Source organism: Parasteatoda tepidariorum, chromosome 6 (genome assembly GCF_043381705.1).
Source record: "Parasteatoda tepidariorum isolate YZ-2023 chromosome 6, CAS_Ptep_4.0, whole genome shotgun sequence".
In the NCBI taxonomy this organism is placed as follows: domain Eukaryota; kingdom Metazoa; phylum Arthropoda; class Arachnida; order Araneae; family Theridiidae; genus Parasteatoda; species Parasteatoda tepidariorum.
In genome coordinates, this window is record NC_092209.1 from 62,982,315 (window position 1) to 63,003,048 (window position 20,734).

Below are 20,734 nucleotides of genomic sequence, written 5' to 3' on the forward strand. Positions count from 1 at the left end.
TATTAATTTGTAAAAAACGCTTTAAAAAGTTTTTAACACTTTGTTTTACGCGTATTATGAGTTTCTAAAGAAACATTTCAATAAATATTTTAAGTAAGATTTGTAATCTTTCTTAAGCAAAACATGTATATCTTCAAATTTATAAATTGATTTAAATCAATCTGAGTGTGAAGCTTTTATAGAAATTTGACTTTCTGTGCCTTACAAGTAAATTAAATTCAAAAATACTATATCGCGATACATCGCTATATCGTGATGCAAAACTGACGATGCATCACGATATATAATTTCTAATATCGCCCATTCCTCGTTTATATCTTTACCATCAAACATAGTTTACACAGCTTTTATTAGTCACTTTTTCAACTTTTCTTTTGTACTAACTCAGTATCAAGTTCCAATTTATTTCTTACGTAACCCATTTTACTATAAAAATTTACATTACTATAAAAACTATAAACAATACTATCAAATTTTTCTTATGCATAGTGCACCACTGTATCAAGGAGTTGTTCTATTTCTTTTGTGTACTCGTTTATTACAGTTGCATTCTCATTTACGACTTCTGTATTCCATGGTACTATTGATTGTGCATATCGTTCACAACAAGCCAAAAGCACAATACTGTCAAATACCCATTTAAAATACACGAAAATATTAAGATATTAATACAGTCGAACCTCGCTATCTCGCACCTCGATTTCACGAATTTTCCGCTGAGAAAAGATTAAAAAATTTCATCTCTCAGTTCGCCAACCAGAGGCACAAATAAAAACAGTGTTGAAAAAGTGTCATTTCGAATTTAAACAAGAAAAACGATAATATGAACATTTATTGTCCCAGTTTTAATTCTATGAATCTGGAAAAATACCCTTTATTAAAGACGATTACATTTTAAACACCAAAGTTTTGTCAACTAAAAATAAAATAAACATTTCAGCTAATCTTTGTGTTACTGTGCATTCATTTAAATTCGCAAATGGTTAAACTTTTATGTGCGATACTTTAAAGTAACCATGTACAATATGTTACTGTTTTTGTATGAGAAATTGATCCCCTGAGAACTTAATGACATGCATAACAATCATAAAAGTTTCATGCCATTTGAGTTATTAGCATTCGATTTATATAACAAAGAAAGAATTCAAAATAATTCTGAATCTATTGGTAATCCATTGGTAAAGAGTGTTCCAGTTGGGTGACTTCTATTTATCTACTATAAACCTTAAAAAAGAAAAAATATATAAAATGTAAAACTTTTTATCAACTTCTCAAAAAATCGGTTTAGTATTGAAAAACAAAATTGTTTATCTTCTTTCTTTGTAAATCCAGATCAAATTACGGTATAAAGCACCAGCACTTTGAGTACATCATCCGTAAAATATTATACCGTAATTTTTACAGAAATATTTATTTCATTAGATTGATGCAGTGATTTTACGGTAATTATTACTGTAAAAATTACGTTTGATTCGAATTTTTGTTCCTTAACATTTTATGGTAAAAACTGATTTTAAGGAAAGAAGTATCGGCAATTTTATGACAAAAATATAGTAACTTTGATCCAAAATTTCTTCAGTGTAGTGCTAATTTGCTGCAGCATTAATATGATTTCACATAGAACGTAAAAAGCGTTTCAGAAGCACAATAACGCAATTAAACTTTACTTAGTATTGCAGCAGATTTAAACAATAATAATATTATTCCACAATCTAACCATAATTTAAATTTTTCGGAAAATTTAACCACTTTCCGAAAACATTGAACGCGTTTCAAAATTTATAATATTGTAGCCCAAAAATTTTGGAACTTTTGTAAAACCTTATGCTCTTCAATTTTTTATTCTTAAATTCTCAAAATATTTTTTATATCTTTAATATTTTTCCTTTTTATGTTTATTAACAATATTAAAAGTCAAAATTGTCTCCAATTTAGAAATATTAAAAAATTGAAAACTTTCTGCATATTTACTGAACAATTTCTCTTATTCTTAGTACTTTTGTTGTTTACTTAATCTCAAACTTATCACTCACTTTATTATACTTAAAGCAAAGATCCACTAATTAAAAGAAACACAGTTAATCATTAGCCTTAATTTATATTCAGGTCTTAAAAGTGCCTACATTAATTTACCAGTTATGAATAATTCAAGAAGAAATTGATGAAGCAAAACTTTTAAAGTTAATTGTTTCAAAAGAAACTTTAAACTGCATAAATTATCCGTGCAAGTTATAAGTTTTGAAACATAACGCCGCTTTTGATTCAGTTTCACAATCCCTTTGCTTAACCAATTAATCATCTTAACGACTACCAAAAGTATTATGTAAACAATAAGTTAAAAATTTACATATTAAAAACAAAGCCTTAATGTATACTATTTAAATACTTTTCTTACGAAACAATTTCTAGATAAAGGTTGCTTTGCTTTAATATCTACATTAATAAATCTAAAAAAGGTTAAATTTTTTTGAAATCTCCAATTGGCATTTTAAAATCGATGAATGGTAGACAATTGTCTATAATTTATTTATATTTGTTAACAAATTACTGAAAACTTATTCAGTGGTTCCCGATAACTAACTATTTTGACTTAAATTCCGGCTTAACTTCTTTCCTAATTCTTATTTAACTTTACTTCTTAGAAAACAATTTCTAAATAAGTTTGCTTTGCTTTAATATCCATATTAATCAATCTAAAATAAGTTAATTTTTTTTAAATCTTCAATTGGATCTTAAAATAGATGAATGGTAGACAATTGCCTAAAATATATTTATATTTGTCAACAAATTACTGTAAACTTATTCAGATGTTCTCGATAACTAACTATTCTAACTTAAATAATAATTTTTTAATGTTTCAAAAAAATATGTTACTCGAGGCGGCACATTACAATGTGAACTGTAAATTCACAAATTGCTTAGTTTTATAAATGTTTGTTACAAATTCCAAACGATATTAACTTTTAATTTTTAGTTCTGCACTAATAGTTATAAACAGCAAAGTTGTTTTTCTAGTTTCTGTACATAATTATCATTACTTTTTAATTAGTTAAAACTAATAACTGTTATTAAGTCTAAATACATTTATTTCATGAAAATAATTTTTATTTTTCTGCTTAATATAAAATTTCACAGTTTATCGAAACATAGAATTAGATTATTTTAACTTCAACCTGAACTGAATAACTAAAATTTATTTTAAAAAAATATATCGTTTTATTTTTAATTCAAAAGATCTTTTTTTATTAGTTCCAGAAACGTTCTTTATTATAAAACAACAAAAGTTTCCTTAATGGATTTTCTTTATTACTAGGTTGTAAACTATTCTAAACGGTAAGTAAGATAAGATCAAAAATTTATTTACTTCAAACTTATTCGCAATTTTCTTTTTTTAAGAGACGAAGGAATAAAAAATAAGCTAAAATTTGAGCTGGTTTTTTTAGATTATAGTTTTCGAACGGTTATTTTCTAACAACATGGGAAAGTCTAAAAAGAAGTAAAGCCGTGTCTAAAGGATCAAAAATTTTCTAAAAAAAGTACATTTAATTTTTGAAAAATGAAATGTTTCAAATCTGAAATTAAAGCTGTACTTTAAGAAAACAAATTTAAAATAGAGATCGTTATTTTCAGATTAATAAGACATATCAATTTTTAATTAAAATTTGTATGTGATTTAAAATACTAAGAGTAAAATTTTTTGCAAATAATTATTTCTATTTTTCAATCAATAAAATAATCTGAGCATAAATAAAATTACATAATTCTCTCTATATTCACAGCTGCCACTGTTTTGGTCATTCTACCTAACGTTGCAATTTGACTTTCTGCACACGAACTATAAAACTTCGATGGATTGTAGAACAAAATCGGGGAGTATAATAAAAAGTTAAAATTGAATAAAACGAAATTCTGGGGTGATTAACTGTTAAACTTAACGTAAAAAAAACCCTACGGGAAGCTCTGCAGGCCACCAGAATGCAACTACACAGTTGAAATTTGGGATGCTAAAAAGGCAAAATTTGTTTATGAACTTTACACTTTATTCAGATCTTTTTTTATATTCCATTTGTTTTCAATTTCCATTTTAAATTTTTTTTTAATTTTCATTTTTTTTCTTAAATAGTAAAAAGAATTTTATTCAAACTTGATTTAGATCTTAAAATTCAAAGATTATTTAAAGAAATTAGGCACTTACTTTCTTAGCAAAAAAAAGGAGTCAAAATCTAGAACCAAAATGAGTAGGGGAGAGGGGGGCACATGTGAACAGGGGGCACATGTGAACATGGTATGTTTTACCAATATGATTTGAAATAAAAAATCTCGAAAAANACCGGGAGACTTTATTTACTTCACCGGATCTTTTTTTTCTTTGAGCAGTATATTTTTAAGCAAATTAACTGTGTAATGTGGATCATCCATCAATATTGACAAGTTCTTATCACGTCCGGAGGTCACCAATGAGAGTATTATAAATAGACTATGTCAACCTTCATCTATCAAAAGTTACCTCGTGACGGTATCAAGTTAGCATGTCTTATATATTAGTGAATTGGTATTCAATATTAATAGTGGTAGATACACCACAAACTTAAGGAAGTAAACAGATTGCAGATATTTGAAATCAGTGACGATATATATATATATATATATATATATATATCCGAAAGTTCACAAGCTAAAAGCATAGAAACTTTATATGTTTAAGCTCACCCGTTTGTGCGCAAGATTAAATACTCTATTAAGAGTAACATTGAATGTCGTTACATCCAAAACGCAGATTGTTTTACGAGAAGATGTGTTTTTGTGCAGAATCGTTGAAGAAAGTAATAAAGATATCAGTCTTTAAAAATGTTAAATTTACTTTCCAGTGTTGTATTTTTATTAAATGTGGTGTAATAAGAACTATAATTTTGAAAACAAGAATTTTCGATACATTGTCAAAAATTCCAGATCAAATTGTGGTAAAATCCATTTTTACCGACACATGCTACAAAACAAAAAAATCGGGTATATAGACCAAAACTTTTACAGCAATGATTATCGTAAAATCACTGAATTACTCTGATTAAATAAATATGACTGTAAAAATTATGGTATAATATTTTACTATAAGAATGGATATCACGGATAAAGAACCCAAAGTGCCGGTGCTTTATACCGTAATTAGATCCAAAAATTTTAACAGAATAGAGCACTACCATATTGATCGGAAGAATTATCAAATAAACTATTTTAAATATTGTAAATTCAAGTTCAATTTCCGTAAAGAGGTTTTGCAAGAATTTTTCATAAATCTACTACTTTCATCGGAGAATACAACAGTGAAGATTAATTATGTAATAACTTTAAAGAAATTAAAATTGCCTGTTAGTGCGTAAGACTAAACACTGTTTTTCAGGTAGGAATAACATTGATATTTGTAGGACAAATACTTAAAACACATTTAAATAAAAATAACATTTAGTTATTTGTTTGATTTAATTTAATGAAACCCGCAATGCATAAATTTTATTGACTATAACCTTAAATATACTAGCGGCTGAATTGTAACGCAAATAAAGTAAGAAGTGGCGAGTTTAAATTTATAATTTATTTAACTTTGCACTAATAAAACAATTTTTCTAGACATAAAATTACAATTTGCCGAAATTCAACAATATTAAAATTAAAAAATAACTTCCATGCTCAACTATAAGCTGTAACCATGCTTATTATAAATATTCGATGGCAAAAAGCTTACAAATTATTTTGAAAATATATTTACTAATATTATGCCTTAAACTTATTTCATTGTTTGTTCTTCGATGCCTTTTAAAACTGTATTTATCAATGTTATCAATGTAAAATTTATTCAAAACAACAAATACTTTTACTCACTAAACTATTTTGTTTTAGCGCAATGAAAAGTTAAATATTATAATTTAGTATATAGAGAATATTAAAAGTTTATATTGTGTTTAAGGAAAGTTTACTCTAAAATATTAGCATACCTTCCAACATTTAAGTTTTGTAAATATATTTATCACTTCCAGAAAACTAAAGCTGATAACTTTGAAACAAATAAGAATTCCTATAAAACCTTTATCCAGAATATAGAGCATAATACAATTTCTCTTTTTGACTTTTAAAGTGCGCGTTTAATTAATTTATATATAGTGTGTTTGATTGATTTATATATTTCTCTCAATTCTAATTTATTAAATTATTATTATTACATTAATTTTGCTGCAATTAGAACTACTGAAAATTCCTTAGCAGTTAGAGGGAATTTGGGGTTAGAAATTTCTCTAAAAAAATGGTTAAATAACCATTATTTCATTGTTATTTCACCATATTCCAAAAAAAAGAGTTAAAGTCGTTTGCAAATTGTTAACTGCGAGAAAAACAGTTTATTAACTGCTTTTACAATGCGGTTAAACAAGCAGAATTTCATCGCACAAACTAGTTCCACGTAATGAAGTCATTTAGTTCCTTGCAATGGGGTTCATATTATAGCGGAGAGGGCTAATCTATCAATCTCGTGACCTACAGAACAGGGGTACGAATACCAGCATTGACTCCACATTTTTCCAAATCTCTTCAACGCACGACGACAATTGGGTATCTTGCAATCCTCAATTTGTAAACTTGTACTATTAGAATACGATACTCTAATTCACACATATTAGGCAGCACCATAAACCCACTTAACATAAAAAAAGTCCAGCATTTCCCATCTCTTACAATAGGGGAAACAACCAGAAAGGTTAATAAAATCACGTTTGATGGTTCATTTGATAAAACGCAACTCAACCACAACCTAACTCCAATGCCTATTGAGTAACGAAAATCTTAGCACCAATATCAAATTAAATTTCTTTTTTACGGTTCCTAAACCATACTAGTTTGTAAATGGTTAACAACCTTATAGTTTACTATTCATAGTTTTTTAACCATATTAGTCGTAAACGGTTTTAAACCGCAATGGTAAAAAATTTTCTTTACCGTAAACTTTACGGTTAATTGGATGGACTGAGTGTTGCCTGTTTTTTTTTTACTATAATTTTGGAATGAAAATTCTGACAGTGTACATTATACCGTTTATGGATCTCATTATGTTGTCAATTCTTAACTACATATTTAAAATTTAATTTTAAATATATAAATCGTTTAAAATTATTTTTAGGTAGAGGTCCTTGAAAACGCTCGTTCCCTGAAATTCCTAGGTTGCTTCCCCAATCCTCAAGACAGTTCGCCTTGCACCNCCTAAGATTATACAGCTTAATGCTACACTTAAAAATGAAATTTTCTTTTTAACTGCACCATTTCATAATTTCAATTTACCCCAATTTCGTCCTACATCCGAAAGTTCAAGCGCTAAAACTATAGAAACCTCATATCTTTAAGCTCACTTGTTGTACGCAAGATTAAACACTCTATTAAAAGTAACATTGAATGTCGTTACATCCAAAGAGCAGATTGTTTTACGAGAAGGTTTGTTTTTGTACAGAATCGTTGAAAAAAGTAATAAAAACATCAGTCTTTAAAAATGTTAAATTTACTTTCCAGCACTGCATTTGTATTAAATGTGGGGTAATAAGAACTATAATTTTGAAAACAAGAATTTTCGATACATTGTCAAAAATTCCAGATCAAATTGTGGTAATATCCATTTTTACCGACGCATGCTACAAAACAAAAAAATCGGGTATATAGACCAAAACTTTTACAGCAATGATTATCGTTAAATCAATGAATTACTCTGATTAAATAAATATTACTGTAATAATTATGGTATAATATTTTATTATAAGAATGGTATAATATTATGGTAATAATTATGGTATAATATTATGGTATAATATTCACGGATAATGAACCCAAAGTGCCGGTGCTCTATACCGTAATTAGATCCAAAACTTTTAACAGAATAGAGCACTACCATAACGATCGGAAGAATTATCAAATAAGCTATTTTAAATATTGTAAATTTAGGTTTAATTTCCGAAAAGTAGTTTCGTGAGAATTTTTTATAAATATACTACTTTCATCGGAGAATACAACTGTGACGATTAATTATGTAGCTAACTTTAGGGAAATTAAAATTGCCTTTCAGTGCGCAAGACTAAACACTGTTTCTCAGATAGGAGTAACATTGATATTTGTAGGACAAATACTTAAAACACATTTAAATAAAAATAACATTTAGTTATTTGTTTGATTTAATTTAATGAAATCCCGCAATGGATAAATTTTATTGATAATAGCCTAAAATTTACTAGCGGCTGAATAGTAACGCAAATAAAGTAAGAAGTTGCGAATTTAAATTTATAATTTATTTAACTTTGCACTAATAAAGCAATTTTTCTAGACATAAAATTACAATTTGCTGAAATTCAACAATATTAAAATTAAAAAATAACTTTCATGCTCAACTATAAGCTGTAACCATGCTTAATATAAATATTCGATGGCAGAAAGTTTACAAATGTATACATTTATTAATTTATGTTTAATTTATGTTTAATTTATGTATACATTTCTCTTAATTCTAATTTATTAGATTATTATTACATTACTTTTGCTACAATTCGAACTACTGAAAATTCCTTAGCAGTTAAAGGGAATTAGGGGTTAGAAATTTCTCTAAAAAAGGGTTAAATAACCATTATATCATTGCTACTTTACCATATCCCAAAAAACAGTTAAAGTCGTTTTCAAATTCTTAACTACAAGAAAGCCGTTTATTAACTGCTTTCACAATACGGTTAAACAAGCAGAATTTTATCGCACAAACTAGTTCCACGTAATGAAGTCATTTAGTTCCTTGCAATGGGGTTCATATTATAGCGGAAAGGGCTAATCTATCAATCTCGAGGCCTAAAGAACGGGGGTACGAATACCAACGTTGACTCCACATTTTTCCAATTCTCTTCAACACACGACGAGAATTGGGTATCTTGCAATCCTCAATTTGTGAACTTGTACTATTAGAATACGATACTCTAATTCACGCATATTAGGCAGCACCATAAACCCACTTAACATAAAAAAGTCTAGCATTTTCCATCTCGTACGATAGGGGAAACAAGCAAAAAGGTTAATAAGATCGCGTTCAGTGGTTCATTTGATAAAACACAACTCAACCACAACCTAACTCCAATGTCCATTGCCTAATGAAAATCTTAGCTACAACGTCAAATTAAATTTCTTTTTTATGGTTTTGAAACCATGCTAGTTGTAAATGGTTAACAACCGTATAGTTCACTATTCATAGTATTTTAACCATATTAGTCGTAAACGGTTTAAAAACCGCAAAGGTGAAAAAGTTTCTTTACCGTAAACTTTACGGCTAATTGGATAGGCGGAGTGTTGCTTGTTTTTTTTTTTTTTTTTAACTATAATTTTAGAATGAAAATTCTGACAGTGTACATTATACCGTTTATGGATGTCATTATGTTGCCAATTCTTAACAACATATTTAAAATTTAATTTTAAATATATAAATCGTTTAAAATTATTTTTAGGTAGAGGTCCTTGAAAACGCTCGTTCCCTGAAATTCCTAGGTTGCTTCCCCAATCCTCAAGACAGTTCACCTTGCACCAAAAACTCCTCTCTACTCTTTTCCTGTATTCACAAAAAGAAACACCACAAATCCCACCATCAGAACAGAAGATCTAGCAGCGATGAAAACATCTACGCCCCGCCTGTAGAAGTCATCAGTCCATCCCCTTACGACACTGACCGGACATGCGAAACGGATGAGACTAGATCCAAAGATGACATCTGTAGTACAGACGATGAAGAATACATCCTTTCGGGCTTCAGAAAGCGTCCCAAAACCTTTTATTGCGACCCAAACAGATCAAGAGATTCAGATGGGTCACTGGTTTGTCAAGGATCCATTAGAGGTAGAAGAAAGCTAGAAAGTTCTGCCAGTTTTGGAAGTCAGCAGAGCTATAATGAGAGTGAGAGGGAGTTTATAGCCCGAAATATTCGTCGGCCGTCGCAACTGAATATATCTGCTAGAAGTCGAAATGACGTAAGTATTCATTTAAAGCGATTTTTTTCTTTTTTATACGGGTTACAATGCTCAAATGTAAAATGTTAAGTGGCATATTAATGACATTAACATTTTTAGTGCTAGAACATGTTTCGTATTGAATCTTTATTTATTCAGTTAAAATTATTAAATGGTACATTTTAAGAGAAACTACAGGTTTGTAAACAACTATTTAATGAGTCTATATACCGGGCTAGGACCGTTGAAGTGATTAGCCATATTTTTACAAAATATCATCTTTGAAAAATGCTTCTATTTTTTCCCATTTCTTGCTTTTGGTGTTTTTATTCAATTTTATTTTTTCCCACATTATTATATTTTTACAAAGGCTAAAAACTATGAAATTATAAACTATATTATTTTAATTGGTGATATTTTAATAATTAACTATTCAAGGTATCATGATTAAATTAAAAGCGTTGAATAACATTTTGATAACATTTATTCTTCATTACAAGAGTTACTTCTTGTAAGTCTTATAATGGTTCCACAGAAGCTCTTAACCTCTTAACAAGTTCTTAAAATTTCTTCTAGATAACAGAACAATGTATAAATATGTCTTATTGCTTACATTTTAATCATTTTTCCTCCAAACACACTACTCACCCTAAACTTTATACAATTTGCGATTAATTTTCTCAAATTCATATTAATGGCACTTGACATGTTCTTACAGTAACTCTTAAAATTAGAATCATCGGGAGTATTTTTGCAGTTTAAGAGCACAGTGAAAAATGGACACAGAATTTCTTTGTTTCAACGAAACCATTTCTTTCACTGAGAAAGAAAGTATGTCTTAAACTACTAAAATATGGTAACATTTACCGCCTTTCTGGCTGTATGAGAAAGCTAAAAATCTCAGTAGTTTTAACGCAAGCCTTTTGGTAATGATTTTGGTAATATTAGCAATAGATTATGATTTTCTAATATTTGATAAAATTTGGTAAATGTGGTAAAATTTGGTAATTTTATCATGATACATTAGAGCAGGTCATAAAATCCATTTATTTGGTTACAATTACTTTTCAATTTTGTATTTTTTACTAAATGTGGGGCTATAAGAGCTATAATTCTGAAAACCGAAATTTCCGCTAAGCCGTTGCGGAAACATTACAGATTGAATGGTTTAGGCACCGTATATTTTGGTTTTATTGACCAGAATTATTGATTTTTCATCAGAAAGGTTAAGAATACACAGTACAGTTTTACCAGTTTTTTTTTTTCATGTGGGAAACACTGACCTTGAACATTTCGTCCAGCTGTAAATATAACTATCTTCTTATTCGATGATGTGAATTTCATCAAAAGCTAAATTAAACCTATGAGTTCCAATTCATTTAAAAAGTAAGACATGAAATAAAAAAGAACGAATGAGTATTCTGGTATCATCAGGAATCGAACTCAGAAAACCTATTTGTTAAGAGAATGCACTAAAATATGCACTATACCATCATACAGTGTAAAAAAATTTTATCAGAGGATAATCATTGCAAAAGTTTTCGTATTATATTATTGATCATTTTTTTCATAAATAAATAGTTCATTATAATATAAATAATTGTTAATATTTAAAGTTAAAATAATTGTTATTTTTTTCATTCATTTTTTTACATAAATCTTGAGAGTAATGTAAATTTTGATATCTTATTTGACAATCACCATAAACCGAACAAGCAAGAAACAGCATTAACTCCCGAAGGGCACATAAGTGACAAGTGAATGTGGTAGTAGATATTCGTCAAATATTTGTAAGTTCACGTGATTTTGTGACGAAATTGAATACAAAAAATAATAAACTACACCTCAAGATTTGTTGAATTTCCAAAAGTGAGAGAATTCAGAGTTTTTTCTAATAATATCTATATAGATATTTCTCTTACACGGCGACAAAAAGAGCCTCATTACAACTACCCGAATGGCAACGCTAGAAAATCGACCAATGATTGCCGCTAAAAATGTCACATGCCATATCTAGCTGAGATGGCTCAACATATAGCGCTTTTAAAAACGGAAACTGAAATAACCAGGGAGAGCATAAGCTAGGCTCCCGCATAAGCTAGGGCCTAGGCATAAGCTAGGCTCCGACAAAGGTAGTCTTTGTCGATAGGTCTCTATTTTAGCATTTTGTCGAAAGCACTTTTTTTCAAGAATTTATATATTACGAATTTATTTGACGATTTTTGATTTATATCACGAATTTACTTGTTTTACTAGAATTTATTTGCTTATGCAGGCTTTTCCATTGCAAATTACTTATTTCAATTCTTAATAGACTTAATTATAGCCAAAATTTTAACCTTTTTAAAGAGATATCAGTTTTAGAAATTTTATCTTAAGATTTTATACTATAGCACATTTCTAATAGGTTTAACGTATTAGATGTCATTTATTTGAATTTAAATTTATTTTAATGACTTAGTATTTACTCGAAAGATGTAATTTTTTTTAAAAAAATAATTATATGGATTTGAATTATTAATTTGAATTCATAGAATTTTGTGCATTTGCAATGTACCTAAGTTAGTAGCGAGCGTTGCGAGCTTGGTTTGCGAAGCAAACCATATAAAATTGCGTAGCAATTTTCGGGGCGTTATTTCTCGAGCGTTAGCGAGCAGGGGGCGCAGCCCACTATTATTTAAAATTATGTAATTATTTTCAAGGTAATTGTTTCCCAGATACATTTTTTTTTTAAATTTATAATGTGTACGGTAATATTTAAGCGTCCAAAGTGTCCTAATTTTTGGAGTCTTTCACTATTCGTTGTTTAAAGTAAGTGTAAGAATTCAAACTACAATAACTATCAAATTGTGTTACTAATATTTTCAAGATGTGTTAAGTCTATCGTAGTTGACAAAACACTCAAACTGGAATGGTAGTGTTTGCAGTGGATTAAATTAACGTTGGATTGGCGGCATTATGCGAGGGCTTGTTCTAAATTAATCTCCAATGCTATGAAACCTACCAGATCAGATCTTGATAATAGATCAAGTTATTTGCAGACTCAATTCTATAATTTATACCGGTTTAAATTGCAGCAGTGTATTAAAAGGCATTTTAAATAATTTACTTCGTCATAAAAAGTTTTTTAACAGATAAACTTAACATCGTTATTTATCGTTTTGGATTAGAAATTAAAGCGTTAATTAAAAATGAGTATTTCCAAAATTAGATTTTACAAATAAAAATATACCCTGTTAAATTATAACTCGTACTTGTATTCTGGAAATGCTGATGCTATTTGTTTCCTCAGCATAAGGAAGAAAATTGTTTAATTATAATGAATAAAAAAGTAAATTCTTCTTAAGTAATGAAACTTTTATTTATTTTACATAATTTGTAACAGTCTGTTCTGCTTCATAGATACTCGGAAAAATTGTGTTTAGTTTCAGAGTTGTTAATTACTGAGCCTGAAAAGTAATTTAAGTAAATTAACTGAAAATAAAAGCCAACCAAGTTGAAAATGATGTTAATAGATTTGTTGGTTGCACGTAATTAATTTTGGTAACATGTATGCTATTTAAAAACTTTCGAATTTACAGTTCATTAACTTTTACCATTTAAAAGGAACTTTTAAGTTAATTTTGTTTATAATAACTGTTTCTGTAAAAGCTTTTAATTTTGAAATAATTACTAAATTTTAAGATAAATTAAGATTGTTATAAAGAAATTCATGCTTTTAACAATCAGAAACAACGCTTTCCAGAATAATTCATTCTAAGAGTTTCTTAAAGTTTCAATTTTAAACGGTTCTAAAAGTGAATATATTTAAATTGATAATTCTGAATAAATATTTAAACAGTTAACATTCTTCTAATGAGATACTTAAAAATGCATCGCATTAACAGAAAACAAAAGCCAAGAACTGGAAAATTTTGGTTGTTAGAATGAATAGTTTCAAATGAATTCCCTAATGAGTGTTAAGAAATTCATACAACACAGGCAATTTGTAATTCTATACTGATTTTTTTTCTAGTATTACGTTTAAAAAAATAAGGAAACCTCACCATCACTACTAAACCTCATTTTCATAAATTAACTTAGAGTATTTAACGCAAATTGATGGATTAAGGTTGAGTGCTTGCCCCATTCTGTTACTTAATTAGCGATGATAGTTTTAATTTTAAAATTCTAATTAGCTGAGAGTTCTAAACCATTTTCCTAAAAGAGCATAGAATCAAGCTCAAATAAGTAAAGTTTAAAGGATCGCATTGTTCTCTTAAAAAACATTTTTTTAAAAGTTAAATAATTCTATGGCTTATAAATTTTGATTGCATAGTTAGATTTTTATTTTAAAATAAATTAATTGAATTAGTTTAATAAATTAATTCAATTGCAGTTTTTTTTAGTTACTAAATCAAAATTGCGCTCTTAGCAATATGCCCTAATCCTGTAAGAATTTTTCACAATAGTGAAATGGTTTGTTTTCGTTCAAATTTTACGGATTCTGTTGCAATATGTAAGGTCAATATTATTTTGTCCAATTATGTTTCGAAATATTTTAAAATGAAAATATTAATTTTTTCAAAAAAAATTTAATTCTTTATTTTATTTAAGTTGAAGATTCTACAACAGATTGAGAATTGTATTTAATTATTTTAGTTACTGCGTACTTATTCTAGATACTACCTTACTTGTACTGACTGGTCGTTATGAAGCTCTATAAAAATTAGATAGCTGATATCTAGAAATTCTAATAATTGAAGGTTTTTCAACATAAAAAATAAACCTCTAGATTCAAATTTTTCAAAAAATCCGTTAGCAGTATTTGTCAATTGAATATACAACTATTTAACGAGAAGGTTTGTCTGTTAAATACACTATTTAGATCAACATAGGATTAAATTACTTTACATTTGTGGAGCAATGGAAATTTTAAAGTAATCAGTTTCGCATTATGACTTTTACTGGAATATTACATATAGCATAGGAACTAATATTATACTATAAATGTGTGATAAAATTTGAAAAAAAATTTTAAAATTCGGTAATTTTATCATGATACCTTAGAGCATCGCATTAAAATCATTTGTTCGTTTAAATTAATTTTCAGTTTTGTATTTTTTTTTTTTAANTTCTCATTTTTGTTTTTTTTTTTTTTTTTTTTTTACTAAATGTGCGATGGTTTTGAAAGCCAGAATTTAAGGTAAACCGTTGCCATATGAACGGAAAAATTACCAAATACATAGTTTAAATACTGTATATTTTGTTTTTATTTGCCATAATTTTGTTTTTTAATTTTTGTTCTTTTACCTAAATCTGTCATGGCAGAAAGTCCATTCGCTGGCTGTGGTGTGTAAGCTTGGAAAGAAGGGTATGAGCTCAGGTGCTGACCCATACTGACTGACATGCCCTTAAAAAATCAAATGCCGGATAAAGATTTTTTTTTTACTTCTGTTTCTCGGCAAGGGAAAATCGTATGCAAGAAACAATACTTATTATTCATTCATCAGTTTCCTTAAAGGCGAACAAAGAAACGTATATTTGCTACGATTTTTAGATATCATTTTTATCAATTCATATTAAGATATACGTTTGTATACGTTGTTGATGTACGCTGGAAGCTTGAATCCATTTTGCGTACACTAAGATGCTAACATGTTCTCTCCATAAGGATAGGAGTTCCTTTTTAACTTTCAACAGAGTATAATTAAGTATATTTTATTCGAATTAAAGCCACAAAGTTCTAATCCATTTCAGAGATTCCAACCAAGCCGAAGCGTTGACGAACTGAACGATGCTGAAACAACGCGTCGACGAGAAGTATCCGACACCGGTCGAGCAGCCAAAACACCTGACATTTCCTTGGATGATCGAAGACAAAAGCACGTCAGTTTTGACAACGGTAATCTGGTGCGCAGCAACACAGTGGCAGGAGGTCTTGAGGATGTGGGGAGCGATTACAGGGGTGGTCCAGCAGCCACTTCAACACCACTAAATTCACAGCGAAGATCTTTTTCTCCACCTCCGCGAAGAAATAGATCTCAAGAGCGCTTGCTGGATGGTTTTGTGACAACAAGGCCACCTCTAGAGTTTAGTGACAGATCCAGTTCTGCATTGTCAACCAGCAGGCAGTACGACTCCAGTGGAGGTGAGCAAAAGCATTATACTAGATTCTCATTAAATAAAAATAGATCGATACTTTAGATAATGGGGCCTTAATTCATTTAAAAACTCAATGCTTCCATGCCTTAAAGACATTGAAAGCTCAGTAACCACATGAAATAAAGTTGTTCTGTTTTAGAAATAATAATTTAATTTTTATAACTTCTGTGAGTATACTACAGTTATTCCTGTTAGTTGGGTCAAGTTTACACTATATGTAGCTAGCGCCCTCTATATTCATTTTGAAATAAGCGCAAGACGTCAGTGAGGAGAGAAGCCACAGTTTCTTGAAAATGAAAATCGTTTGCGAACGAATTTTTTAATATTTGTGTAATGCACAGATATATGTACAATGTTGGTAAATATAACGTTTTCAATATCTGTGCAATGCACGTAATGTCTAGTTTCTCCAACACTGCAGCATCTAGAATCATAAACATTTTAAAAATTTAAAATTACATATTCATTGATTTTGATAATCGCTAAATTTCATTCTCGTCAAATTTATGTAATTGAAACAAAAATAATTTTCGATGTTTCAAGTTGTTTGTCTATACTTTTACACTGATTATTCTTTGCGATAAGGTGGTACAAATAGTTTAAAATTGTAGCTTTGTGGGTTTTTTAAACTTTATTTGGCGTAAAAACGCTGTTGATTCATTTATAATAAATATAATTTTGTATTTTTTTAATGTTTAAAAAGAGTATAGACGAAATCCTAGAGCTGGCGCCCTTAACAAGTAACTTCTTTCTGCAGCTAAGCAATAGCCACATTTCATAAGTGCTAAGCAATCACGTACTGAATAAAACTTGCGCAAGTTGGGACCAATTTAAATGGGAGGAAGAAATGGACAATGAGTCAAATTTTCATTTTTTTTTCATAGCTATGCTATCTGTTGATCGAGCTTATAACCAAAACGTAACTGTTTTCCTCATAAGGCCTCATCTCTTTCCTCTAAATAATAAACAAAAACCGGTTCTGAAGCATGGGAAGAGGTTTTCTCTTTCTCAAACACACCCAAAGCAGAACGTGTTACATAATAGAACCGTTAAACATCCTTCCTTGCTTCTGATATCACCTTACTTATGAGGCAAACATGAACATTCAAATTGAAACAGTTAGAGAATCCGCCTCATTCGCCAGAATAGACATTATAACAAAAGGGTACGCGGTCTTACCCCGAGAGCAACTTCTGCTCTCGGATTAAAACCACGTATCGAAACGAGACAGAACAGTGCTACTATAGGAAAAAATCATTATTATTCGTTAGAATATGAATCTTTAGTAAACGTATAATAATCTGGACTTAAAATAATTTTCATAACTCTAATGAAAAAAAAAAAAGATGAATAGCTTAAACACAAGAGAGTTGATATAGCAAAGCTAACTTATCTACACAGATGCCGTGAATTAATCAACACGCCAACATGGTATGTCCTTCTTCTTGACTAGTAAATTGAAATTCAAAGTTTGTCAGCTAGAAAACTGAACTAATTTCAGCACAATCGGGGAACCTGATATTACCCGAACATCCAGTCTTACCCCACTCCCCCCAGCATTAACCTTTCCAAATTACACTAATTTTTAAAAAAAATTATTAACAAAATTGTGATGCTTTTATGGCACTTTGTAAAAAAATTCCTTGTGTACCATCATGCAAATATGTGCTAATCAATATTTTAAAAAAGAAAATCTCGTTTAATGAATGGAGAGAGTATAATTTTTATTAAAAAAAATATTTGAAAGCTTCAAGCTTGTGTATGTTGCCAATTTTTATAAAATATTCCTTAAAAGGAACACTTTTTGATATTACAGGTACAGTGATTCTGCTGCGCAAAGAAAGTAGCCCCCGTACCGGACTTATTTTTAAGTAGAGTCAAGTTGTTCCACTCGATAAAAACCATTGGGGAACAAAACATTTAAAAATTGACTTTCATTTCAACTTATTTTATAAACTTACTTATCATTTCACACAAATGATATATATTAACCGCAAAATAGTGTCAAATATCACTTAAATAGAAAATAAAAGTAAGTTTCACAAAATTACAGAAAAAGCTTGTTTAAAATACCTTTAAGCGCAGAAAATCCACTTGTCAAACATTATCATATTTGTTTATTATGACCAGCTCAAGTCGGATTCACTAAAAGACTAACCATTATCCATCACATGCGAAGAAAATACTAAATAAGATTACAGTTTAATGAGAAAGAATGTTATATTTTATCTTGTAGTGATCAACATCGGGATGTTATCATAGCTAAGGCAAAAACACATTTTTCACGAAAGCTCATTATGATACTCAAAGAATAAAAATAAAAAAAAGTACTGTCATTTAAAGCCCTCACATAATCCACAACAATCCCTTGAGAAGAGGTACAAGCTTACAGCTTACTGAGAAGCGAAAACCAAAAGGGACTCTGAGAAGCAAAATTTCCAATGAACTGCCATTCAAGGTTTAGCAAGTTTTAAATATATACGTTTTTTTTCTTTTATTCGACTTACACATGGGTAATATTTGCATCGAAGTTTCAAAATTAATAAAAGATGTTAAATGGAAAGAAAGTTGATTTTATAAACTAATTTCTTTTGATAAACAAAACCCCAAAGTCAAGTTTTCCATCAGTTCTAAACAGTTTTTTTTATCCAGAGTTTAAGCCTTAAGCCATGTCTATCTCCGTTTTATCAATGATATCTACAGCTCATATGAATTTTAGCATAACTTACTAAAGAGATTTGAAATTTTATAACATTTAAATTAGGAGCCAGTTTTTCAAGAGTCGGGAAAACTTGAATACTTGACATTTTTGATTTTGTGGATATTTTAAGGAGACGTTCATCATGTAAAACTATGAACTCTTGGTTTTTTTTAAGGAAAAAAATCTAATTTAGGTGTTAAAAGCTGCAGATCTTCTAAAGTTTTGAGAGAAATTCATCAATTTTCAAATTGCTGTACTTTTTGTGAAGCAAGTTAATCACGACACTCTCCGTTATTTTATATCCTGCTGCATTCACTAACTATAATACTATATTCACTAACTATAACATATTTAACTAACTATAAAAACATAAATACTTTTAATGGACCTTCGTATCGAAGATCATTCAATTGTCTTTGAAAGAAAGCTATATTGGGCTTTGATTATCAAAACCTACTAGTACCAACAGTTTAAAATCAAAGATAGATATATATTTCTGAAAATACATACTAATAAGTAGTACCTGAAAAATAAACATATGCGTGGTATTGCATGACCTTAAAATTGATCTTAAGGCAAAAAGAAATTAAAATTTTACTCAACTTCCGAAATCATTAGGTGCCTTCCCCAAAATTAGATTAGTATGAAATTAACTTTAAAAGGAGCCTTTGGAGCTGCAGACACAAAATAAATATTTAGAACTATGGTTATATTTTATTGGTTATATTATATTTTGTGGTTATATACTATCTCAAAGTTCTAGAGCAGTGATTCCCAAAGTGATCTATATCGACCACCAGGGGTCAACGCCAACCTGCAAGGGGTTCATGTCAAGTGGGGAAAAAATTGGGTGTATATGAAATGAACATATGCTGTAACGAAATGAAAATGGGGGCCAATGATAATGGATCTCATATAAGCAGGTCGTGACTTTTAATTTTGGCATTTCATGAATGGAATAATCAACATACACTGATAGTACCTATTTACTTACATATTATACTATCTTATAATGTAAAGACATGTATGATCTACATTCTACATAATTTATGAAAGTAGCTATGAAGTAAAAGTTTTATTAAAATTTGAGTTATCTGGATTATTTTTTGATATAAGAAACTGAATTATTATAAACTATCAGTTGCCTGCAGATCCTCCTGCGTATGTTTTTATTTTCTCTACGTGTAAGGTTTTATTTTGTAACAAAAAAGTATTTTTCCGCGGAAAATTGTAGCTTAGCCTGTGTCAACTTTTTAGCTAGCTAGACCTCCAATTTTATCTGCGCACAAGATCACGTAGATTTGTTGCTTAGTTTTTACGTGAAAACGTTATAAACAGACCGACAATACACTACGATGGTTTTGTATACAAACTAATTTCCGCAATTATAATATTAGTAGTGGAGTACGGGTTTTATAATGCACTATTTTACTCCATTTACACTTTAGTTAAACTAAGTTAGTAATTAAATTAGTTTGGATTCAATTAATAAATGCATAAAATTAACATTCGTTTTTTTTCTTAAGTTTTTCACACTATACTTCACTACAGTTAGAAATTTAAATCTTTCACAGTGAGTAGCACTATACCAGCTGTCAAAAATACATTTGAAGTTGATGAATGTACAAAAATCAATATCAGGTAAGCAGGGGGTCTACCCAAAACCGAAAAACATCTCAAGCAGTGTCCGAGACAAAAAAGTTCAGGAACCACTGTTCTAGAGGATTTTCGATTTTCAAAACTTCGAGAAATAAATTGCTTCGCAAAAATAAAAAAAAAGCACGCAACTAATAGCTCTAAATCAAAAATATATCCTGAAAATTTAAAGAAAATCAAATATATCAAGCATCCGAACCTGCTTGATGGTTGGTTGGTTGGTGTCGTATCC

At 29.2% G+C, this 20,734-nt stretch overlaps 1 protein-coding gene across 2 annotated transcripts in view; it reads left to right on the plus strand.

Moving 5' to 3' along the window:
• LOC107444278 (uro-adherence factor A-like) overlaps window positions 1-20,734 on the plus strand; it is a 706,709-nt gene that overhangs the window by 596,420 nt on the left and 89,555 nt on the right. For both annotated transcript variants that reach the window (XM_071182438.1, XM_071182439.1), the window contains 2 exons: window positions 9,507-10,022; window positions 15,741-16,131. In XM_071182438.1, coding sequence (XP_071038539.1) covers window positions 9,507-10,022; window positions 15,741-16,131 — 907 coding nt within the window. The remainder of the gene's footprint in view (window positions 1-9,506; window positions 10,023-15,740; window positions 16,132-20,734) is intronic.